General features: G+C 41.4%; 1 protein-coding gene across 1 annotated transcript in view; it reads right to left on the reverse strand.

Annotated features, from left to right (window-relative positions):
• LOC117871808 (centrosomal protein of 192 kDa-like) overlaps positions 1-26037 on the reverse strand; it is a 205750-nt gene that overhangs the window by 146054 nt on the left and 33659 nt on the right. The window contains exons 13-17 of the mRNA XM_034759567.1: positions 19454-19611; positions 16581-16630; positions 15628-15705; positions 15355-15487; positions 4880-5034 (exon numbers count right to left, since the gene is read on the reverse strand). Coding sequence (XP_034615458.1) covers positions 4880-5034; positions 15355-15487; positions 15628-15705; positions 16581-16630; positions 19454-19611 — 574 coding nt within the window. The remainder of the gene's footprint in view (positions 1-4879; positions 5035-15354; positions 15488-15627; positions 15706-16580; positions 16631-19453; positions 19612-26037) is intronic.

Here is a 26037-nt window from a genome sequence, read left to right on the forward strand (position 1 = left end):
GAGTCTCTAAATCCTAGTCAAGACAATTCCTTAAAAAGGTATGATGTTAGATCACGTTAGCTAGCTTGATCTAAGATCTACTTAAAAAAACACTACTAAAGACAACGCAAGTTGTACTTCTGCACGTGCCAAACTGGCAAGTTGGCTTTAATTTGTCTAGTTTAGCTAAATTACAAACTTCCCCTGTGCTCAGTAACATTTCAGAATGCATTAGATCAAGCTAACCAAGATGATCCAACTTCATATATTCACATCCTAGAATAACATTAAGCCTTTAAGGACTTAGCCCTAGGCTGTTCAGAAATGTAGTCCTTTTCATTTAAGCAAAGGACTTTGTTTTGAGGAATTCTTGGTCCATATTGCGAAGGCCAATTTAGAAGACTCAGACAGACTGGTGGAAAGGCTTTTCTACTGACATCACTTTTTTGCAAAAGTCAATCATCAGAGAACAACCCCCTCCCTGATTATAAGCTCCCAGCCATCCCACAGGAGAAAAAAAGAACTGGACACAGATGATTATAGTTTTCTTCTTTAGGAGATACAGCAGCACCAACAGAACTGAACCCACGGGCTTCTCTGCCCCTAGTGCCCACCAGTGGTAAGAAGAATGCCAGGAAAATGCACAAAAGAAGGACAGAGGAAGAATTGATGTAAAAGAAAAAAAATGTAAACAAAGCAAAGTCTACACTCCAAGATAGTGCCCTACCCTGTTGGAAACGGCATGCTTATGTCTCACCAATTATCCCAACCTATTTCCCATAACCCCGAAAGACAACCATCTGCCTGTCACTTGGGCTATGTCTATACCACTACCACTTATGTTGGTATAACTTATGTCACTCAGGGTGTGAATAAGCAACCCCCCGAGCGACACAAGTTACACTGACCTAAGCTGTCAAGGCCGAATCCCCACTCTGTCACTTTGAATACAGAGGGTGGGGCCCACAAGGATTTTAAAAATTAATACTTGCCACTCCAGGCTTGTATTAAACTCCCAAGGTTACAGCTTTTCTCTGATCTTGGCTTGGTAAACACTGCCATCACCCAAATGAAAAAAATCCTTTGGATCCAGGAAAGAGCACTGGGGAATTCCTCCCTGTGGGGTACCCTCAAGTTCTTTCATCCCCCCTCTGTTTTCTTTCTCAGCTTTTTCCCCAAAGGAAATTAGCTTTTGCTACCAGCTTATCAAACATGCACAAACCTCTTAGGACACCAAAAATCCAATCCTGTTTTTAAAAAAAGGTAAATTTTATTAAAAACAAAAAAGAAGAAAATACATCTGGAACTCAGGCTTTTGCTAGATTTTTAAAAGAGCAATTCCAAAAATTAAGCACCCAAAATAGCTTTCTTGGGGGTTAGCTTAAAGGTTACAAGCAAACAAAAGCATCTGGTGTTAGCACAGAGGAGTCCACAAGCCTTAAAAAAAACAAACAGAAATAAACCTAATAACGTCTTCCTAAACATTCCTAATTTACTTACATATTTGGGATGTTAAAAGTAGTTCTAGATATGATCTGATGATTTTCATATCTGGTTTAAAACTTTACACAGCATTCCTGCTGTCCCGTCTCGTCATCCCAGAGAGAACAACAGACAAAGGGAAAGTTTCTTTCCCAATTTTAAGAAGTTTTAGCTTTCCCTCTTTTGGTCAGGTGCCCACTTTTTTTTTTTTTTAAACCCACACACACCAGGAGGACGTTTTAACCCATTACTGGTAAAGCAAGTAGAGAACAGCTACCAAGAGGGATTTTACAGCTAACTGGCTGGCTGTCCATTAAAGGGAGCCACACACACACACAAGCAAGCTCTAGAACAGACAGTGCTATGTCAGCAGGAGAGCTTCTCCCATTGACTTAGAGCAGCTACACTAGAGAGCTTACAGTGGTGCAGCTGCGCCGATGCAGCTGTACCACTGTAAGCTCTCTAGTGTATCCATAGCCTGAGCAAACTCTCCTTGCCTGCCACAATCCTGGACATAGGAACTAGTGTAACTGACTGCTGCATCTGCTCTTAGCTCTATGCACCAGGAAGAGAAAGAAAGCAAGCAAAGCAGGGGGAGAGTCTGACTAGCAGGCTGCTTGCCCATTTTATATCTTTTTCTCTTGAAGGGAAACCTAAATGGAAATGGAAACAGGATCTAAGAAATTTAGAACAAAACTATTTATTTATATTTTTGTATTAGGCCTTTAAATTAATATACTGAAGACAAATCCTCCTTTTACCGAAGGACTGTTTTCTGAAAAAGGCTGGAAGCACTGAAAACCTAATGTGTACTAGAAGAGGATTAACAGTCATTTATCACACAGACTTAAAAAGCCTTTAAGCATACGGAGCCTTGAATTATAGACTCAGAGACTTCAAGGTCAGAAGGGACCAATATGATCATCTAGTCTGACCTCCTAAACAACGCAGGCCGCAGAATCTCACCCACCCACTCCCGCAACAAACCCCTGACTTATTTCTGAGCCACTGAAATCCTCAAAGCATAGTTATAAGACTTCAGGGTGCAGGGAGTCCTCCAGCAAGTGACCCCATGCCCCACGCTACAGAGGAAGGCGAAAAACCCCCAGGGCCTCTGCCAATCTGCCCTGGAGGAAAATTCCTACTAGACCCCAAATATGGCGATCAGCTAAACCCTGAGCATGTGGGCAAGACTCACCAGCTAGACATCCAGGAAAGAATTCTCTGTAGTAACTCAGATGCCACCCTATCTAACATCCCATCAGGCATATTTACCGCTAATAGTCAAAGATCAATTGCCAAAATTAGGCTATCCCATCAGACCATCCCCTCCATAAACTTATCAAGCTTAGTCTTGAAGCCAGACATGTCTTTTGCCTCCACTGCTCCCCTTGGAAGGCTGTTCCAGAACTTCACTCTTCTGATGGTTAGAAACCTTTGTCTAATTTCAAGTCTAAACTTCCTGATGGCCAGTTTATATCCATTTCTTCTTGTGTCCAAATTGGTATTGAGCTTAAATAATTCCTCTCCCTACCTGGTATTTATCCCTCCGAGATACATACATACATATATATATATATATATATATATTAGAGAGAGAAAGAGAGAGAGAGATTTATATCTCCCCTCAGCCTTCTTTTGGTTAAGCTAAACAAGCCGAGCTCTTTGAGTCTCCTTTCATAAGACAGATTTTCCATTCCTCGGATCATCCTAGTAGCCCTTCTCTTTACCTGATCCAGTTTGAATTCATCCTCCTTAAACATGGGAGACCAGAACTGCACACAGTATTCCAGACGAGGTCTCACCAATGCCTCGTATAACGGTACTAACACCTCCTTATCTTTACTGGAAATACCTCGCCTAATGCATCCCAAGACTGCATTAGCCTTTTTCATAGCCATATTACATTGGCGGCTCATAGTCATCCTGCGATCAACCAACACGCCGAGATCTTTCTCCTCTTCTGTTACGTCTAACTGATAAGTCCCCAGCTTATAACAAAAATTCTTGTTATTAATCCCAAATGCATGACATTGCACTTTTCACTATTACATTTCATCCTATTACTATTAGTCCAGTTTACAAGGTCATCTAGATCTTCCTGTATGATATCCCGGTCCTTCTTTGTATTGGCAATACCTCCCCAGCTTTGTGTCATCCGCAAACTTTATTAGCGCACTCCCACTTTCTGTGCCAAGGACAGTAATAAAAAGATTAAATAAGATTGGCCCCAAAATTGACCCCTGAGGAACTCCACTAGTAACCTCCCTCCAGCCTGACAGTTCACCTTTCACTATGACCTGCTGTAGTCTCCCCTTTAACCAGTTTCTTATCCACCTTTCAATTTTCATATTGATCCCCATCTTTTCCAATTAAACTAATAATTCCCCATGTGGAACCATATCAAATGCTTTACTGAAATCGAGGTAAATTAGATCCACTGCGTTTCCTTTGTGGAAGCAGAGAAAAGAACTGACAGAAGGGAACTGCAATGCATGATGGTTGTTAGCAAGAGTCAGGCTTCGTAGAAGGGAACTGCAATGCATGATGGTTGTTAGCAAGAGTCAGGCTTCGTTAGCAAGAGACAGTCTTTGTTAGCAAGAGTCAAGCTAGCTGTGACCCTGATAACCCTGATAACGCGAGATTTGTAGAAGCGAGGATTGTGTGAGGATTGTGTGAGACGGGTGAGAAAGAGTTGTGTAAGAAGTCATTGTGACCTCAGTATAGATAAGGTGTAGAAGACCTTGTGTAGATAAGGTATAGAAACTAATTGTATGTAGGCAAGAGTCAAAACAAGTAAGGAAATGAGATATCAAGATGGCCTATGTATAAACAAAATGCAGCTGTCCCTCATTATTTCTGTAATGAAAGGTATAAATGCTTGCTGTAATTAGTTACCAGAGAGAGACCTGCTTGCTCTCTCCTCTGCACATGTGAGAGTTAATAAAGCCTCTGACTTGCTGTACCTAAACAAAATAGTGAGAACTCAGTTTTTCTCCGACACCTTTGTCTAAAAAATCTGTTACCTTCTCAAAGAAGGAGATCAGGTTGGTTTGGCATGATCTACCTTTTGTAAAACCATGTTGTATTTTGTCCCAATTACCATTGACCTCAACGTCCTTAACTATTTTCTCCTTCAAAATTTTTTCCAAGACCTTGCATACTACAAATGTCAAACTGACAGGCCTGTAGTTACCTGGATCATTTTTTTTTCCCCTTTCTTAAAAATAGGCACTATGTTAGCAATTCTCCAGTCATACGGTACAACCCCTGAGTGTACAGATTCATTAAAAATTCTTGCTAATGGGCTTGCAATTTCATGTGCCAGTTCCTTTAATATTCTTGGGTGAAGATTATCTGAGCCCCCTGATTTAGTCCCATTAAGCTGTTGGCCTAAGCCCATTATGCTTAGACTTACCTGTTTTAATCCATTTTCAGGCAGCTTCAATGCTGTACTATATTCTGAAAGTTCCTGTCTTTCACAATCACCTCTTGGCACTTCTGGTGACACCAGCTGTTTGAAATAGGCTTCCAGTTGGTTGTCATAGAACTCTTCATCGTCAATATCGTCATCTATTGATATACAGAAATGCATTAAAAGTTTGTATTGCTAGAGATGTATAAATTATATATATCTATATAAATAATATCTATAGATATAGATAGATATAGACAGATAAAAATGACCCCTATTACCATAGTATTGATGCATGTCATAATATTCAATGTACTGAACATCACAACACCCTTATGAGACAGGGAAATACTATTGTCCCCATGTTATCAACAGAGAACTGAGGTAAAGAGACTATGACTTACCCAATGTTACACAAGAAAACTATGGTAAAGCAAGCAATTGGACCTGGATCTGCAAAGTACAGCTAATCGGGATTTTTTTTTTTTTTTTTTTTTATAAAATGTCTTTTTATTAAAAAATGCCAATTACTCAAAACAAAAATGTTGCAGGAAGGGATTGGTTTTCATCAGTTTCTCAACTCAAATTTGAAAAAAGTTTCAAAGTTGTCTAAACAAGATGTTTTGACATTTTCTAAACAAAATGAATTATAAACTTTTACAGTATTTTGAATGTAAGCGAATTATAGTACAAAGCCTTTTTAAAATAAAAATGGTCAAAATTGAAACCTAGTTATTAAGTTGATCAACAGGTACACAATTTGTCAATCTAAGAAATTGTTTTCCCATCCCATAAAAATGTTGGAAATTCTTCCTATTCCTGAATCAGGATGAAAAATTAAAATTTCGAATGCTCACAAACCAAAAAGCCCAAATATTTTTTCAATTCAGGTCAGTTGAAACATTGACTTACACTTTTAGTTACATTTTTGTAACCATGCTGAAGATGAATTTGATAGTGCTTTTAAAAACACCCACCACTGTTTCAGTACATATTTAACTGAAGTGGTAGCTATCACTAAGCGTGTGTCTACACTCAGACACCATGCTGGTCTGTGCCTGTTGACTCAGGATAGCGAGACTCACGCTAAGGAGTTGTTTAATTGCAGTGTAGACATTCGGGCTTGAGCTGGAACCTGGGCTCTAGGACCCTGCAAGGTGGGAGGGTCCCAGAACTCCGGTTGCAGCCTGAGCCTGAAAAGCTACACTGCAATTAAACAGCCCAAGCCCCACAAGCCTGAGTGATCTGGCACAGGCCAGCCGTGGGTATCTAATTGCAGTGTAGACATACCCTAAGAGACCAACGCCCTTTACAAATGGCTGGTCTCCTACTAGAAAGCCGATAATATAGTCTGCTACTGTAACTGCAACTCAGTATCTTAAGGAATGACAACAGTAAAGCTTTCAGAACTACTGTAAAATATATTTTAAGTACTAAATTAACACCAAGATTTGCTCTTATTTCATTGCAGTCATGAGAACATTTTATGCTACACTATATTTTTTCTAAAAATGCTTTAAGAAGATAGTCTCCTAAAGGAGTTGCATAGAGATATTAAGCAAAAGTTTGTTTTCAGACTAAAGAAAGAAAATTTGTCTTCAAATTGATTTGGACATTTGAGATTTTCTGGCAATTTTATCTTCACAATAGAAACAGTTAGGAATGCCATGCATATCCACAAGGGAGCAGAGTTAGTTGTATTAGTCTTTAATCATTACTTACGTTCCACACCCACCCCAAACCCCTACAAAGCCATTCTCGTTCAGTGAACAGAATGGGCAGTCTTCAGGGTAGTCACACAGATTCATAGATTCTGAAGTCAGAGGGGTCCATTATGATCATCTTGTCTGACCTTCTGTATAACAGGCCACAGAACTTACAAAATAATTTCAAAAGCATCTCTTTCAGAAAAGCATCCAATCTTGATTTAAAAGTGATCAGTGATGGAGACCATCACAAAACTTGATAAATTGGTACAATGGTTATTTATCCTCACAGTTAAAAATTTACACTCGAGTTTGTCTAGCTTCAAATTCCAGGCATTGGATGATGTTATACCATTGCTAGATTGAAAAGCCCATTATCAAGTACTTGGTCCCTATGTATGTGCTTAAAGACTAATTAAATCACCTCAAACTTCTTTGTCAAGTTAGGCCGAAAGAGCTCAATCTGTTTGTCACTATAAGTTATGTTTTCTAACCCTTCAATCATTCTCATGGCTCTTCTCTGAGCCCTCTCAAATTTATCAATATCCTTCTTGAATTGTGGACACCAAACTGGACACAGTATTCCAACAGCAGTGCCAAATACCGAGGTAAAATAACCTCTCTATTCCTACTCAAGATTCCCCTGTTTATATATCCAAAGATCACATTAGCCCTTTTGGTCGAAGGAGGCCTTGGCCTATGGGACCCAGTTTTATCTCTTGTAGAAGTTGGAAAGTGTACCATGAATAAGACAAAGGATTGCAGAAAATAAAGTATGATCTCATGTTTAAGCAGTAGAATGCCACCCTGGAGAATTGGATTCTATCCCTACTTTTATAAAGCTGGACAAGTCACTTAAACCAAGTTTGGTCTCTAATTGTGTGTTCCTCTGTTTCTGGATGGCCAACTTGAGATGCCTGGGGCCTGATCCACAGAAATTCTGAGCACTAAACACCAACAAATGAAGTCAAATGCAAAATGTGGATCCTCAGCAACTTTGGTAGTAAAAACAACATTGCCTGGACGAATGAGCCTAGAGTTGAGAGCTAAGAGGTCCAAAGTCCTAATAATCGCTCTGCCACTGACTCTCCTGTGTGGCTTTGGGGAAGTTCATACTGCCTTTGTCAATTCCCACTCAATAAGTAAAATGGGGATATATTAACCCATTAATTATATCTGTACAGTACTTTGAACATATAGTGCTATATAATGCTGGAGTACTTTGAAAAGTCGGCACTAGGTGTCTCAACTTAAGACCTCAATTAGAGGTGACATTTGCAAAATCTGGCCTCTGTCTCCCTAAGCCTCAATTCCCCATTTGTACATTGGGAATAATGATCTGCTATCTCACAAGGTAGCAATCAAGATAAGCTAATGTTTGCAAGCTTCAGATACCATGGTGATGTACACCAGTAGTTCTCAACCCGTGGTACACTTACCGCTGGGGGTATGCGGAGGTCTTCCGGGCGTTACAACAACTCATCTAGATATTTGCCTAGTTTTACAACAGGCTATGTAAAAAGCACTAATGAAGTCAGTATAAACTAAAATTTCATACGGGCAATGACTTGTTTATACTGCTCTCCACACTATACACTGAAATGTAAGTACAATACTTATATTCCAATTGATTTATAATTATATGGCAAAAAAGAGAAAGTAAGCAATTTTTCAGTAATATTGTGCTACGACACTTAGTATTTTTATATAATACAGTAAGAGATCAGGCCACATTTTGAATGAAGATAAAAATAAATACTGAGTAGCTGCATCATTCCCTACTCACCTTGCGCAGAAACAATGGTTCTTCGAGATGTGTCCCCCTATCGGTGTTTTACTATAGGTGTATCTGCGTCCATGTGCTTCTGATTGGAGATCTTTGGTAGCAGTATCCGTCCGCCTGCACGTGAATTCCTCCACCTCATGCTCTGCCTCAAGGCTATTTAGTGCTGTGTAGGTGAGCTACCCTCAGTTCCTTCTCTACCACAGACTCCTTATCAAGAACTCCAAAGTAGAGAGGAGGAGGGCAGGTTGTGGAGGACCCATAGGGAGACATCTTGAAGAACCATTGTTACTGCACAAGGTGAGTAACTTCCTCTTCTTCTTTGAGTAGTGTCCCTATGGGTGCTCCAGTGTGGGTGACTCCTCAGCAGTACCCAGATAGAACGTTGGGGCTTCAGCATTGAGCCTTTTATGGATGATAATACTGCACTGCTAAAGCTAGCATCAGAAGCAGAGTTCCCAGTAATTGCATTGTGTTCTGCAAAGGTATGCATGGACGCCCAAGTGGCTGCTCTTCAGATTTCCAAGTTGGGACATTCTTGAGGAAGGCAACCAACCTTGTGGAGTGTGTGAAGTTCCAGATGGAGGTATTATACTGGAAACCTGATAGCAGCATTTGATACAGTAAGAGACCCATTTGGAGAGCCTTTGGCTGATATCGCCACACCTTTAGACTGATCTGCAACGGAAAGAACGAGCTTAGGAGATTTCCTAAAAGCCTTTGTTCTATCCAGGTAGAAGGCCAGGGCTTTCCCTAACATCTAGCATGTGTAGTATGGCCTCTGTTATCATGGTAAAGTTAAGGATAAAAGGTCAGGAGGTGAACTGGTTGGTTCATGTGAAAAGATGAAGTCATCTAGGGTATGAACTTTGGGTGTGGCCCGAGAGTAACCTTGTCGTTAAAGAAAACCGTAAAACTGGGGTGCACAATAAATGTCACTATTTCCCCTATTCTCCTTGCCAAGGTGATGGCGACCAGAAATGCCGTTTTCATTGACAGGTGTGTGAACGAACAAGGGATTATAGATTCAAAGGACAGTCTAGTCAGGCTCTTTAAAATTAAGTTCCTACCCAACATGGGACTGGATGTCTGGGCTGGGCAAAGAGGTTTGCTATGCTCTTGAGCAACCTCTTTGTAGCTGAGTAAGAAAACTGAGTATCCCTCTATTTGTTGATGGCCGCCAGGTGTACGTTGAGCGAACTGAGAGATAACCCTGATTTCTTGAGTCAGTTTGTCATTTAAAACTATGGGGGAAGAGTAGCAGATGCCAGGGTAATTTGCCTGGAATTGCACCAAACTTGAAACCTGGTCCACTTTTGTATAAATTTTACAGGTAGCTGATTTCCTACTGTATAGTAACACTTCTTGTATCTCCACAGAGCAGGAGCTCTCTGTGTTGGAACCAGGAAGTAACCAGGCCTTAAACCAGAGTATCCACAGGTTGCAGTGGAGAGTACGTCCTTCGTTCTGTGAGAAGAGGTAAGGAGTGAGTTGAAGAGAAATCTGTAGACACCGCCAGGTACAGATACATCTGTCAGGTGGGAGCAGTCAGTATGACATTTGATTTCTCTCTTTTTATTTTTAACAGGACCTTCAACAGCAGAGGGAACACATGTAGAAGGCCCTCGTTCCATGGAAGGAGGAGAGCATCCCAAATTAGTGCTGTCGAAGGCCTGCCTTGGAACAATAGCATAGGCATTTCTTGTTCAGGTAAGTGGCCTATCGTCTTTATCCCCCACTGACAAAATAGGTTGTCAAGTACTGCTGGGTTCATTTCCCACTTGTGGTCGTGTGAGAACTTGCAACTCAGACCGTCTGTTGTTGTGTTCTGCACTCCTGGTAGATAGGTCACTGATATTAGAACATTGTGGGAAATGCACCTGTTCCAGAGCTTTAGCGCTTCTGCGCAGAGGGCGGATGACCTGGTGCCCCCAATAATTTATGTAGTATATGCACACAATGTTGTCTGTCATGACTTTTGTGTGTGTACCTCTGATCAGTGGAAGAAAATAAGTGCAAGCATTCATGACCACTCTGAGTTCAAGGAGGTTGATGTAGAGAGTATCCTCCGCAGGCAACCATTTGCCCTGAGTCGTGAGGTGGTTGAGATGGGCACTTCAACCTATGAGGGATGCATCCATAGTGAGAAGTATTGAGGTGGTGGCTGTGTGAACGGGACACCTGTGCAAATGTTTGTTGGGTCTTTTCACCAATCCAAGGAGTGTTTGGCCCAGGAAGGAATCGAGAGAGATTTGTCTAACCTGTCATTGGCCTGTGAACCAAGCTGAACCACATCTGCAGGCCCCTTACATGAAGTCTGGCATGAGATATTACCAACATGCCTGCCGCCATGTGTCCCAGAAGCTGGAGGCAATGTCTGGCTGACATTTCAGGCCTGGTTTCCTCTGTCTCTATAAGCAGACAGGCTGTGAAATCTGTTCTGTGGAAGGAGAGCACTTGCTTGCAGTGAATCGAGATCAGCCCCTATAAATTCAAAGCATTGTACCAAAGTTAGGGTTAATTTGTGGATGTTAATTAGTATTCCCGTTTCATTAATACATCCATAATTCTGTGGATGGCCGCAGGGCTTCTTCGAAGGCATGGGCCCTGAGAAGACAGTCACCTAAATATGGCTAGATCATGATCCCCTGGGTACGTAGGTGGGCCGCCACTATGGAGAGGACCTTGTTGACTACTTTGGGAGCCAGTGAGAGGCCAAAAGAGAGTACTCTGTACTGGCAATGGTCCTGACCCAGAGTATATCGGAGGAAACATCTGTGGGATGGCAGGATCGATATATAGAAATATGCATCCTGGAGGTCAAGAATCAATCTCCCTGTTGCAGAGATGGAATAATTGCAGCCAGTGTGACCATCTTGCATTTTTGAGCCTTTATGTGTTTGTTCAGTGCTCTGAGATCCAGAGCTACATCCTCCCTTTTTCTTGGGGAACAGAAAATATTGAGAGTAAAACACTTTGCCTTCGAGATGCAGTGGGATGGGTTCTATGGCTCTTAGGCAGAGGAGGTGATCTCTCTCTTAATAGTCTCTTGTGAGAAGGGTCCCTGAAGAGGGACAGGGGTGGGGAGAAGGCAGGTGAAGTGGATCAAATATCCATGGGAAATCATTTCCAAACCCCATCTGTCAGAACACCTGTGCCAACCGTCAGAGGATCCAGCCACCAGTTGAGGAAGGAGAAAAACTGGTGGAGGTACTGTGATAACCAAGTCCAGAGGGTGGTGGTTTGGCGAGTACAGTAAGGTCAGCCATGCCTGGAGGAACCTGAGGCATAGTCTTGTATACTGCACCACGTACGTAAATGCAGCCATGTGGCTCAAAAGCCTCAAACCACTCCAGGCTGTTGTAATCAGGTGGTCCTTGAGGCGTAGAATCAGGGACTTGATTGTCTGAAATCGATCTTCTGGGAGGAAGGCTCTGGCCTGGGTAGAGTCGAGCACCGCTCCAATAAACTCTATCCTCTGCACTGGAGTGTGGATTTCAGAATGTTTATTAGCAGGCCTAGGGCCTTGACTGTTGACTGGATAAGGTGGATACTGGACTCCACCTGATCCCTGACCAGCCAGTCATCCAAATATGGGTAGACCCTATCTATGCATGCACCCCTCGTCCCTTCAGTTCGGCCACAACTACCGCCATGCACTTTGGAAACGCTCGCTGGGTTGCTGACAGGACAAACAGAAGACTGCGAATTGGTAGTGTGTGTGGTTCATGATAAACCTGAGGAACCTTCTGTGTCCTTGAAAGATCAATATGTGAAAGTAGGCACGTCTCTAATCGAGGGTGGTGTACCAGTCCCCTGGATCCAGGGAGGGGATAATGGAAGCCAAGGAGACCAAAAGGAACTTCAGCTTCCTAAGGTAATTGATGAGCTGGCACAGGTCTAGAATAGCTCTGAGACCACTCCTGACTTTTGGAATTAGGAAATAATGGGAGTAAAATTCTTTGTCCCTTAGATCTCATCCACAACTTCCACTTAAAGGAATGACTGAACTTACTAGGCTAGAAGTTGCTCGTGAGAGGGGTCCCTGAGGAGGGACAGAGAGGGAGGGTGGGAAGGAGGGGTAGAACTGAACTGGAGGGTATATCCCACTTCCACTGTGTTCAGTACACAACAGTCTGTAGTGATACGGGTCCAGACCCAGCTGAAGTGGGACAAGTGGTCTGCAGACAAAGGAGAAACAGGATCCAGAAACCGGTACAACATCCTTGAGCATCCTATCAAAAAAAGCATCATGTGGCATCGGAAGGAACTATTTAGATTTTATAGCAATGTCCACCACTATCTTGTCTAGCTTCTCACTGAAAATCATAGCTTTTGTAAATTTGGCAGAGCACAGCACCTGCTCTGAGTAGCCATCCACCTTCCAGGGTGAAGCTATTGGTGGAACCTGATTACTGAGCTGGAGGCCACAGCTTTGACTGAGAATCTCATCACATTCATTGAGACATCAGTAGGGTGACCATACGTCCAGTTTTGGCCAGGACAGTCCTGGACATCCTGATTTTTTTGGCAAAACTGGGCATTTGTCCCATTTGCTCTTGCCATCTGATCATCAGCTGGCAAGAGCAACCACCACAAAATCCCAGTTTTGCCAAAAAGTGGGGGGTGCCCCTCAAGGGTGGCACAGAGGAATGTTCGGAGGAGCAGCTCGGGCCAGCCGTGCACAGGGGGACGGGGTCAGGCGAGCCCTGCACTGGGTCTCATTTTCCCTTTGGGAAATATGGTCACTCTTGGAATCAGCAACTAATGCTGTTGCCAGGGAAACTTTCTCTAATGTAGAGCCAAAATCAGGGTGATCTCTATTCTTGAGGGCTCGGAGATCTTCCAGCTAGGAGAGAGATGCCCTAGCAAAGCAAGCAGCTGCAAAGGTATGCCCTGAGTGAGGAGGCCTCAGAGCCTTATTTGAGAGGGGCCTCCATTTTTCTATCCATGGGAGTTTTATGCAACAACGCCTCTTCTGAGGGGATAACCATATCTTTGTTAAGGGAAGCTACAGTAGCAGCAATCTTCGTATCTCAGTAATTGGGACTTAGGTGCTATAGGATTCAGGAACCAAAAGTTCATTTTTGTTAATGCGCTTGCTCTTATCTGGCCTACCCCATTCATCCCCGATTACTAAGTTGAAGGAGGAGTGCAGGAGAATCATGTCCTCAAAGTAGGATTTTGAGAGGACAAATTTGCTCAGAGGTTTATTCTCAGGATTTTACTCAGATTCAATCTGAATAGTGCACACAACCTTGTTGCACATAACCTTTGCTGAGTCTTTTCCTGGTCCTGATCAGAGTCCCAGCCCGACAATTCACCATCCTCTATAGAGGAGGGAGAAGAGGAAGACTACTCATACCTCCTAGATCTTTTATGCTTTTCCTTTTCTGCTTTGATTTTTTAGCTTGCTTAGAGAGTGTACAAACTCCATCGCAGGTTTGGTTCAGCCTTTTGCAGCTATCCTTGCTGAGGGCCTGAAGTCCTCTTGCAAGATCTCTAGCTGAGTCATCGCCTGCTGGGACCAATTCCCTAGGAAGGGAGGGAAACACTTCCAGAACCCTTCTGGCCAAATTGGGAAAGAGGGGAGTGCTGATAAACCCCGCTTTTCCAAGAGCGCTCAGGAACCATTTTAGGACTGGGGAGAGGGGAGAAGGAGGATTGTGACCCCTCAAGTCTGCCATCTGTGTTCTCCAGGGGCCCCTTGGAACTTTCCCCTTGAGTTGGTTGACCAGGGTCATCCTCATCCTTGGGCCAGAGCAGGGAGAGGCTCTAGACTTCTGGTCCATTTTTCCTGTGTCAGCATTGTGGCTGCTTCTGCGCATACAAGATCCCATGTGCCAGTCTGACTAATTGCCAAGGAACCTAACAGAGTCAGGGACAGAAGGCTGGAGGCAGGCTGGGAACAACTCACCATCTGCCAAGTCTGGGAGGGCAGTCTCACAAATGGAGTACTGTTTGGATTTCACTTAGTGCCTTTTAGGCTGCTCTGCCATACCTGGAAGTGCAGAGGAGCCAGCAGGGAACCCTGCAGCTGAGGCTCTGGGGTCAACTTCCAACACCCAACTAAAAAACTGGCACATTGGGAGAAGGGAAGTCATTGCTTACTAAGACCCAAATTTTGACCAAAAAAATATTAAGCAGATGTGAAGATGAAAGCTGTAAAAATCACCATTAGCACACTGCCACAGAGGCAGAGAAACTGGAAGCAAGCAGGAGCTATGGCCAGACTATGCGACTCCCAAAGTCTGATTTGCCTCCATGAACTTCAGAGAGAGGAGAGCAGCCCACACCTCACGAACTGTGGGAGATGATGAGATGAAGAAAGTTTTTAATTGCATACTATCATAACGCATGTGCTCTAGGAGACAGAATGAACGTTTGCAAATTTCAGTCCCCTGACACTGCAATTTAAGTAAGTTTCTTTTAACTTTTTTTGTATGCAATATATAAGTAAGGTTAAAAGTCTCACAATCGGAAATAAAGAACTAGAAGGTTTCAAGTGTGCACTTCTAAGTCTACAATACAGGCTTAAATGTTCAGTTCTGTCACAACAGACAACTAGTTATAGTTGTATTCACTACCCCGAGTTGCTAGTCTCTATGTAAATTGACTGCTTTTCTCCTTAAACTTTTGATTCACAGCACCAACAGAGCACAGTTTACCTTTTAATTTCTAGCTAGCTAAAATCATGTCAGTTAATACCAAGTTCAGCAATGAATTCTCTATGCACCAATATTCCAACAGCTGTAGGGTGCCTCTGGGAAGGTACCATTAATTGTAGAAGTCTACTTACTCATTTTAAGCATAGCTTCAAAAAAAAAAAAAACTAGCCTTAAATTTTAGAGGTACTTTATTTTCATCAAAGTTTATGCTCCTCTCATGCAGGATTAGTAGCGAGAGTGGATTCATGTCATTAAAAAAGTTATCTGTTGGAACCAATATAAATGAAAACATGCTACAAGTTAAATTATAATATACTGTACCAGGTGAGTTTCCTTCTAGGCTTGCAAGAGACAGCAGTTTCTCATTTTCTAAGGAACCTGAAAGACTTGTGCTGAAATGGTCACTTAAGTTGGTGGAAGGTGAAATTTTTTCTCCAGGTTCAGGTGCACCAATCTATGAAAAAATTAAAGCATATAAGTGCTTAAGCGTTCCCAACTACTGTATAAATCAGTAGTTTAAACGGCTTCTTCATATGTTAGTCACTTTCTTTAGTAATCTAACCACGACTCTTCCCTCTCTTTGCATTCTCTCACCATGAGTTCTGATTGTGATGCACCTTGTGTTCTCCTTGCAGCCGTTCCCAGAAAGAGTAAGAGAGACAGATACAGGAGCTTGGAAAGTAGAGAGGAAAAGGCTAACTCTTAACCATAGTAAATGTTTAAAGATTTCTAGATGGAAAGCTAAGTACTTGAAGTTTTCCATGTGGAAAAAACAGTCATTACTCCCATATCCTACAATGAAGCATGCAGAAGGACTTGCTTGAACAGGCTCATGACCTGTTAAAGCAAAACTCCAGCCCATGTGGGCCTCATACACTAACCCAATGGAAATTGTTGCATGGAAAGTCACACGATTATTGAAAAGTTAGTTTTGAAATTTTGTTTCAGCTGACTCCAGTTAACTAAAAATTAAGTATTTTAAAAATTCTATACCTTTGAGATCTACATACACTTATACACATTTATATCATATCAACACCGTAACAAGCAGATGATTCATTTCAGTTCCACTTGTAAGACTATCAACAAACACTGAGAACTTACAGAAATGACAGAACTTCTTGGATGTGATTCAAGTAGGGCCTTTATGAATAAGGAATCAATTTTTAGGAGTTTAAAGGCAATCAGTAGTCCCCTCTAAAATGAAGGATTAAACTACCTAGGACAAAATTCAAATTATCTGGGTGACTCATTGCAAGATCAACATCCCTTTTTCCGGAAGTCAAGTTTTGAAGTTAAAGGGAAAGCCATCAAGCCATTATTTTGCAAAGCTGCAAAATGTCAGTAGCAAATTATTTCTGCCTTTATTACTGTGAATTATGTTGCAACGTGGAGGATGTCACAAATTTAAGGGACACAGAAGATAATAAACTGAGACAGTAAGGTTTGTTTCTCTCTACAGAAAACTTATCCCCTTATTTATGTTAATACAGTTTTTCTTGTTTAAAAAGAGTTCTTTAGTTTCCCAGCACATGGAACAGATTTACCTGGTTTTCCTTTTTACTTTGTGGCAGTGAACATATTCCAATGGACAAATCTGTAACAACAACAACAACAACAAAAGAGTTATTTAACAGCACCTTGAATTTGTTCCTATATTACAGTACTAAATTTGTATATTCACAGTTCCCTTGCGAACAAGGAATAATTATAACTATAATTATAATACAACAAACTAAGCTTCTTGGGGCAAGGACTTGTTATTTAGTTTGTCAAGTATTATGCACACTTTACGGTACCATAAAATAAGTTACCTTATGACAAAATCCACGTTTATGGGATTATGTATTTCTGATTATTCTTATTACACTAATATCAAGATACCCCCAACAGAAATTGGGGCTTCATGGCTTCAGTGCACAAACTGAACAAGAGAATGTCTACTGCAAGGTCTTAGAATCTACTTAAACAAGATAGGATGGGAGGGAAATAGAAGGTTGAAGTGACTTGCTGAAGATCACAGAGTCAGTGGCAGACACTGAAATAACAGGTGTTTTGAGTCTCAGGCCTGGTCTACGTGGAGGGTGTGGGGGGGAGCTAAGTTGGTCTAAATTTCACAACTTCAGCTACGAAAATAGCGTAGCTGAAATAGACGTAATCAGAGCTACTTAACATGGTGTCTTCACTGCAGTAGGTCGACTGCTGCCGCTCCCCCGTCGACTCCTCCTATGCTTCTCGCTCTGGTGGAGTACTGGAGTTGACAGGAGAGCACTCGGCGGTCAATTTATCGTGTCTTCGCTAGACGCGATAAATTGACCCTGCTGGATCAATCGCTCCAGAGGTAAGTATAGACATGCCCTCTGTGCTATGTTCTAGCCACTGTGTCACACTGTTTCTTTCATCACTTACAATTACCTTGTGTTTCCTTCCATACATTACCCACACATTGTTTCAATTACTGTATTTTAAGCTCTTCATGAGCAGAGGGTCCTTTCTTTTTGTCTTTAGCACCGTAGGGCTCTGAACCCCAAGTGGGATCTCTAGGTACCAGTGCAATAGGGAAAAAAACACCAACAACTTGGCATGAACCACTGCCTTGATAAATTCACTAATCCAGAATTTATTCTTATTGGTCTACAGAAATGTTTCAAGCCCAAGTGGACCAAAGATGTTACCGAAAGGCATTGGTATCACGTAATATAATTCTGGAATACTCGACAGTTAACTTCGTAAGCTTCCCAGTTCCAAACAAACAAACAAAAAAAACCACAACTGAAGTTTGTCTTGGCATTTTTGCAATGGTTACTTCTTCCTATAAAATAGGAATGGGTATTTTAGTCCAAGATTACTGCTGAAATTTCAAGAAATCTGTTTTATGTTCAAGAGGAACTATTTTCTAGTTTCATTAGGCCACTAAAGTGGATGCATCTTTTCTAATCTGATATTTTTATAACTAGCTAGTATTTCCCATTGAATGGAGAAACAGGAATATAGGAGAGAGACCTCACTAGTGATGCATAAAATATTTATTATTAAAAATAATATTGTTTGACAGTGCAATTAATCATAATTTTTTAATCATTTGACAGCCCTATTGAAAATATAACAATATCTGTGTATATTCTAGTTATATTGTAAAACATTCAGACTGGCTAAAGAAACTGCAGGAGTTTTCTGCTTTGTCCCCCCAAGAACAAGCAAATTTCACTAAGATTTCCCTAAAATTTCCCTACTTACCTCTAAAAAAGAGTTTATATAAATTCAAAAAAGTCTGTATTTTAAACTATTTCTTTTATACTATGTTTTGAAAAATGGATGTAAGCTTGGTGGTTGTAACTGGTGCTTTATATAGAATATTTGATGGAAGCTTTAATTGTAAAGACCAACTGGTAAGCACAAAAAAGACTTCAGAGAAAAGTAACACTGAAGCTCTTTATCAAATCATAAAATATAGGGATAAAGTGCTCCTAGTAAGAGCTGGCCTACCATTTCTTGCTGCTCTAAACTAACTAAATATTTTTAATAGTTTATAAAATAAAATTACTTGACTTCTAACAATTTAAAGTTATCCTTTTCTACCCCACAGGACTTCAGCAGCTATGAAGAATGCAAATTTTCTCTCAGTCTTTTGTGGGGTTTTGTTTCGGTTTTCTCTCTCTCCCCCTCTCTTCTCTTTTTTTTGCAGGGGGCGGGGGGAAGGGTGGGTTGGACAGGGAACCAAACTACAAATAGAGCATTTTATGGAGTCCCTGGGTTTCCTAATATCTGCACTCAAATATTGGAAAGCTATTTTAATAAAATACTGACAACATTTTTTTAAGATCAGGTTACTTATTACTATCTTGCTTCCCCTTAACTCTCTATTCTTATTTCACGGCAGCATGATTTTAGCAGCTGGTATTCCAAACCACTGGAGTTAGGTATTAATGTATCATGTCATTTGAAAACTAGATTAAATGTTTTTAGACGATATAAAGCAAGATCTAGAAGTCAGTGCAACTGAAGGTAATGGTCACTGAATTCATATCAGAGTGGAAGACGAAAAAGGAAAGATGCTAATAAAAATATGATTTTGTGGTTTCATACCTGATAAATAAGTGATGTATACCACTGGAATACTGAAACCCACAATTTTCCAGTAGTGTTCAGGATTAGTTTCTAGTTTACTATTTGTAAGACATCAGACTGGAGATTTGTCACTGGCCCCCTAGTCTTGGTTTCCTTTTTTACCACAGATTTAGACTTAATATAACAAGTCTCAGACCAAAGACTAATTGATTTGTAGAGAATGGAAACTGAATTAAAGATTTCCAGTAGAGAAGAGCTATTCTTATTTATGTTATACCAAAACAAAATACACCAGAACAAAGATGTAAGTACACTGGACCACTAAGTGCAAGAATTTCTAAAAGTTAAATACCTTCCAAGTGTTCAATTGGTAATATGTCAAACAAGGTATCTTGACTGAGACTTAAACAGTCAGCGATGGCATTCTGGTTGTGCCCTTTTTGTATTAAGTTGGACTCTTTCAAGCCATCAGGAACAGGTGGAGCGTCTGTAATTAGTGTAGTAACTCCCCTAGAAAAATAAATAAATTTAGTGACACTTTACTTAAGCCAAAATTTGATCACAATCAGTATACAATTTCTCTTACTTTGTGGACATATAAGTGTGTGTTTATTCTCTTTATAACCCATCCCTGATATATTTAAAGATTGTTATAAAATGGCAAGAAATATCTGCTACCTATTAAAAGAATACTGAACTTTAAAAATCTAGTCACTTCCACAGTAGTAGTTCAAAGTACTACTTGTTACTGAGTCTCTGCTAACAATTTGTGGTTTTGACAAATAGGAAAATGTATTACAAGTGTTTCTCTATACTGTTGCTGTGTGAAAAACAGACTGGCTACACAAAACACTGTTAAATGCTCAAAATAATTAAAATAAAGAGGTATTTATTCCTTTAGTCTTTCAGATATAGTATTAGATTTTAATTTAAGGGTTAAATAACATTCCCCTATCCCAATTTCAAATTACCCTCTTGCTTCTGGTTATCACGTAGAAGCCTTTAGGCCTAAGTCTTGTCTACATTAGTCAAAGTGCACACAAATCACCACTACTGCACCTCCATCAGTGGCATCAACAGTTACTACTGAGGGAATTCTGCACCAAAAAAAACCTAAAAATTCTGTGCCACAAAATTATGTGCACAATATTTTAAAATTCTGCAAATTTTATTTGTCAAATAAATGTAGCTCCAGCATGGCAGTGGGGAGCACAGGCCACTGGCTGCATTGATGTGCGAGATCACCCTAAAGCCCCCACTTTCCTCCAGTACAGGGACTTGGCAGTGATGCTGCACCTGCCCCTGACACAGTGCATGGGCTCAGCCTGCCCCAGAAACATGCCAGGACCCTGCCCCTCTGCGCCAGGTGCACCAGATATGGGTGGAATCCAAGTGTGGAGGGGCTTGGTGTGGGAGGATCCAGGTGTGGAGAGAGAGGTTTCTGTGTGGGACAATCTGGGTGCGGGTGGCTCAGTGGGAGATCTGGATGCACAGGGGCTCATTGGAGTTTTTGGGTGCAGGCACAATGGGACTCTGCAGGGGATCCAGGTGAAGATGGTTGGGGCTTAGCAAGGCGTCTGGGTGTAAGAAGATGGGCTCGGCAAAGGGGGTATGGGTTGGGGGAGTGGGGCTTGAGAGGTGGGAGTCCAGGTGCAGCTGGCTGGGATCAGAGGGACTGGGGTCTTGGTGTTGGGTGCTCGGAGGCCTGCCATTCCCTTATTCCCTTTTTGTCTCCATCCTCCTCCTTCACTCCGACATTCTCCTCCCCCTGCCCTGTTCCACCCCACTTCCTTCCCCACTGCCTCTTCCTCACACACCTCCTTCCTTCATTTCTCCTTACCCAGCCCCACTGCGGGCATCCACTTTTGCACAGAAAACAGGAAGGCTCCCAGAACACAGAAGGGGAGCGGGACTGGCACTAGGACCCAGGAGGCGGCATTCAGCTGCAGAGTCAGCGGAACCCAGACACAGCCTCCCTCAGCTGGGCAGCTCTGCACTTGCAGAAATGGGAGAAGGGGAGGCCAGCGGCGGCCAGCGGCATGTAACCCCATGTGCCCCCCTATGCCTCACCTCTGTTAGGGGGGAGTAATCCCCCCCAAAAAACTGTGCCCATGGTCATCCCTCTCCTTCCCCCCCACCCACACGGCTTCCCTTTGCTTCCCTGCCATATTCCGCACAGAAGCTCAGTAATTCTGCAAGGGAGGAGGGCATTTTCTACCGTCACACAGTCACGCAGAATCCCCCCCAGGAGTAAATGGTAGTAGCTGTAGCACAGATTGGTCTCTGCCATTTTTACCACAATTGTATTTAACAATACTTTGAGCAAGATTATAAAATGAGTTGGTACGTATACGATACCCACCTATGCTATTGCTACCAGTAACAGCACTACACCCATTGTACTGATGAAACATAGACAGTATTTTTTGTCAGAGTGTAGAAAAACCTATTTGAGGTACTTTCTAGGCAATTAACTATATTTACGATGCAACTGAAAATTGTAACAATGTGTGGCCTTCTCTACATATAGAAGTTGCACCAGGATTAACTAAAACCGATTTTAAAACCAGTGCAAATCCTTCTACCAGTGTGAGCCTGACTTACAGCAGTTTAACTCTGAACCAATGTGAGCTAAACCAATAGAAGCCAATGCAAGGTTCTGAACTAGCTTAAGACACAAGTTTAGTTAAATTGGTACAACTCTGTTTACACCACTCTTACGTTTGTGACTTTAAAGTACTATTAATAGTCTCAGCCAAACATTGCTAAAATGGAGTTAAGGTTGGAGAGTTAATAATTTATGCGATGCTACATAAACAGGGATGTTGTAATTATCACAAAGCAAACCATTATAAAAAAATCAGGAAACTTAAAAGAAATCCAAACACGTTAATGTATGAAAATGCAATTAGGGCACTCAAAACTCCACCCCGTCACAGGTTCTTCAAGCTTCCCATATACACTTAAAACTCACTGAAATCCTATGCATAGGATATATTTGATTTTTTTTTTCCTTAAGGATTAATGGTCTTTTTTCCTTCATCCAAAGACATAATTTTGATGTATCGCAATACCGTGAATCAAAATATGTTGATATCTGCTTTGTCTTTAAAAACCTACTTCATCTATTTCGAGTCCACAAACACTAAAATGCTTTAATCATCATCATATGTTTTGGCATGGTGTCACTAAAGAGCAGAGTTAAGGTTTTTACTGAAGAAGAATTATCGGGCCAGGGAGGAGGGGTAGGAAATGACCATTAAAACCTTGTCAAAAACTACTCAAACGTAACCTGTGCACAAGATCTGAGCAAGTTTTTATGAAATGGCAAAAACCTTTGTGAATGCCAAGTTAAAGTTGACTGGTGATAGCTTGTGCTCTTTGCAGAGTTCAGTAAAATAAACTTGTGAAAACCAGGAAATACAGAGTTACAGAACATGCCCGGGCACCCTTAACTGTGCCCCCCTGGAACTAGCAATAGCCACTGGGAATCATATGCATGCAATCCAGCTGCATTCACATTAGGTAGGTGTAGCTGCACTGAATGGTGGAGGAGTAAGACAGAGCAGCTTGAAAGTTGACCTGAAGTGACGGGAGGTTGTGGCCTTCTGGAGGTGAGAACGCCCATCTCCCTTACCCCTGTGTGTGATCAAAGAAAATAAGAGCATGTGTACCATGGGAGACGAAGTATGCCTCATTTAATTGCTGCAGTGTGTAGGCTGTGTCAGCAGCAGGGCATAGTGGTCTTCTTGCCCTGGGGATTGTCCATAGTTAGATTATAGTTAGGTTAGAACCATAGTTAGGTTAAGGAAATGAGTGCGGTCTTAGTTGAGTGAAGGTCGACAAGGCTGAAGGGGCTGTAAGAGGGATTGATGGAATTGCAAAATTTAATAGATGTGTATGACTGCAGGGAGGAGGCTAAGTGTATGAGGGTAAGGAGCTCCTGCTCTGCAAAGGCAGAGAGCAAGTATATGTTAGACATACTAGGATATTGCTGAAAAGGCGGCACAGTTAAAGTTCTGTGGGTGCATACGTTAACTTTGTATTCCCTGATTTTCACAACTTTTGAGTCTTGCTGAATTTGATGTTCTGGAAGGGAATGAGCTATCACCAGGCAACCAGAACGGTGAATTAACAAGGTTTGGTTATTTAAAAAAAATAAACAAACACCAAATAGAAAGAAGTGCTACTGCCAGTAGTTGGTGGTAATCTAGGCAGTTATAATTATAATCTAGGTGTGCAGTTCAGATGGTCCTGTGACCAAGTAATAATATCTAGTTCTTACAATGCAGTCTTTCATCAGTAGATCTCAAAAAAGGGAAACTTTCCCCTTACAGAGATGGGAAAACTGAGGCACGGAGCAGTGAAGTGACTTGGCCAAAGTTACCCAGAAGCACAGTGGCAGAGCCAGAAATAGAGCCCAAATTTCTTTGATTGTTCTCTACAGTAGGCCCTCCGGTTATGTGATTCCTAAGTGTATCCCCTACCTCTGTATGCTCTCTTGTACTGAAAAGTAGATAATGGTCTTGCTTTAAAACCTTTGGAGTCTAACTGCTAACAGAGCCAATAAGAGAGGTCTCAGACATGGTCTATATCCCAAGAACTGGACAATTTTATTACCTGATGGTTACAGTAACTAAGCATATGAAAGAAGACTGGTTTCTCTCTTCCCCTTGTTTCCCTCAAAACACACACACACACACACACACACACACACACAGCCATCATTTCCAGCTCATCCTCCTGTTCCTGTCCCATTAAATACTTAGCATTTCAGAAGCCAGGAGAATCTGTGAACTTAAAAACAAAAAACCTGTTTTTGTTGCATCCTGCATCTCAGGAACCGCTTATTCAAATGATCCCAAATTTGCATCACTAACTATACCCTGCATCTTCAAAAGGCGCAGCACATTTCAAGAAAATCCAGATACATCTTAGAGTTTTGGAAAATTTAGAAACATTGTCCTTTATACATGAAAAAAACTTTTCAATCTTAAGTATAGCAGAGCTGGCATTCCACCATAACTATGGTCCTACTTGAATCGTGGGATAATTGTCAAATAATTGCAGCTGAGTTGCGGACAAGACATGGAAAATCATGGAAAAGTAATAACAGATATTTATTACAGTAGAACTTCAGAGTTACAAATACCAGTGTTATGAACTGACCAGTCAACCACATACTTAATTTGGAACTGGAAGTACGCAGTCAAGCAGCAGTAGAGATCCCTTCCCACCCACCCCCCAAAAAAGCAGATACAGTAAGGCACTGTGTTAAACATAAACTAATAAAAAAAATAAAGGGAAAGTTTAGACATGGTAAGGAAACTGTTTCTGTGCCTGTTTCATTTAAATTAAGATGGTTAAAAGCAGCATTATTCTTCTGAATAGTAAAGTTTCAAAGCTGTATTAAGTCAACGTTCACTTGTAAACTTCTGAAAGAACCACCATAACATTTTGTTCAGTTCCTAACTCTGAAATGTTTGTAACTGTCCTGAAGTGTTCATAATTCTGAGGTTCTACTGTAATTGCAGTAATTTGGAAAAGCCAAAAAAAACTATTTGTTTAAGAAAAACTTGCTGGAACAATTTAAACACTCAAGTATTACGTTATGCCTGCTATTTATTTATTTATTTTTGATACCCAGACATTTTGGGTATCAACTCTATTACAGTCATTAATGCCTGGGGACAGCAGCAGGATTCGCGACACCAGCCGCCCAGGTTGAGCAGCGGGACTCAGGTCGCCAGCCACCCAGCTGACAAAATTGTAGTGGATGCTTAATATTGCAGGATCTGTAATTTCCACAATATCACAAATTAAGGAGGGCATTAACCATAACATATATTAAAATTAATCATTAATAATTGCTTTGCTGTGTGCAGATTCCCCAGCAAAGGATAATCCTGAAAATAAGAAGCTCTGAGTGGTGTCAAGTGGCCCATTCATCTCAATAAGATGCTCTCAGCAGAGTAAGACCATTGGATGGAGATGGATACACTTGAAACAGCCCTAATATGTGTGAAGTGTTCTGTTCATGTCAGTGGGTGTTCCCATCCCCTCCTCACCAGGGCTGGAGAGCCTGTAATATGGATCAAGCATGCCCATTCTCAACTCTTTGCCTCAGTGTTAGCAGAGTTCTTGGTACTTCTGCCAGTTCTCTGCTTCACACCCAGATGGCAGGGCTTCCCCTGACCCGGGCACATATGGCAGGTAAGGACCCAGTTGCCAGCTCATGTGAGGGGGCAGGAGGTCAGACCCCTATAGATGGGCAGGAGCCTCTACAAATCCTGCCACACAAAGCTGTCTCTCAGAAACCCCTTGATCAAATAGCCCCAAATTTGGGTAATTAATCAAAGCCTACCTCCCCCATGAGAGACACCAAATTTCAAGGCAATCTGAGTAACCATATGGATTTTAGAGCATTCATGCCTGGTCTACACCTAAAATCTAGGTTGATGTAGCTCCATTGCTCAGGGATGTGAATTTTTCACATCTGTCAGAGGCGGTAAAGACAACCTAGCTACCACCTGTTAGAGGAGTGGATTAATTATGGTGATGGAAAAACCTCTTGTATTGCTGTGAAAAGTGTCTACACTACAGCTGTGCTGCTATAGCATTTGTATTATTCTGTTACTGCAATTATCAGGGGAAAAAGAGGTCTCACACAGGGTACCAAATTTCTCAAGAAGCCTATTTTTAATTTTATTTCTTAAACTAAATAAGAGATTTACTTGGAATTCTCAGAAAATTTATTCTGTATTCAAAGTAAATTATGTACTCTCTTGAAAATTACACGCTTCATACTTAAGAGATTGAATCCCTGCTTTAAGTTAAAAACTCCATCTCAACCATGGAGTTGCTACTGAGGCTTTTATAATCTGTTCACAACCTATGTAAGTTCTTGTTAAGATACCAAGAAGCAGTGTTTTCCCA

Source organism: Trachemys scripta, chromosome 2, assembly GCF_013100865.1.
Source record: "Trachemys scripta elegans isolate TJP31775 chromosome 2, CAS_Tse_1.0, whole genome shotgun sequence".
Taxonomy (NCBI): domain Eukaryota; kingdom Metazoa; phylum Chordata; order Testudines; family Emydidae; genus Trachemys; species Trachemys scripta.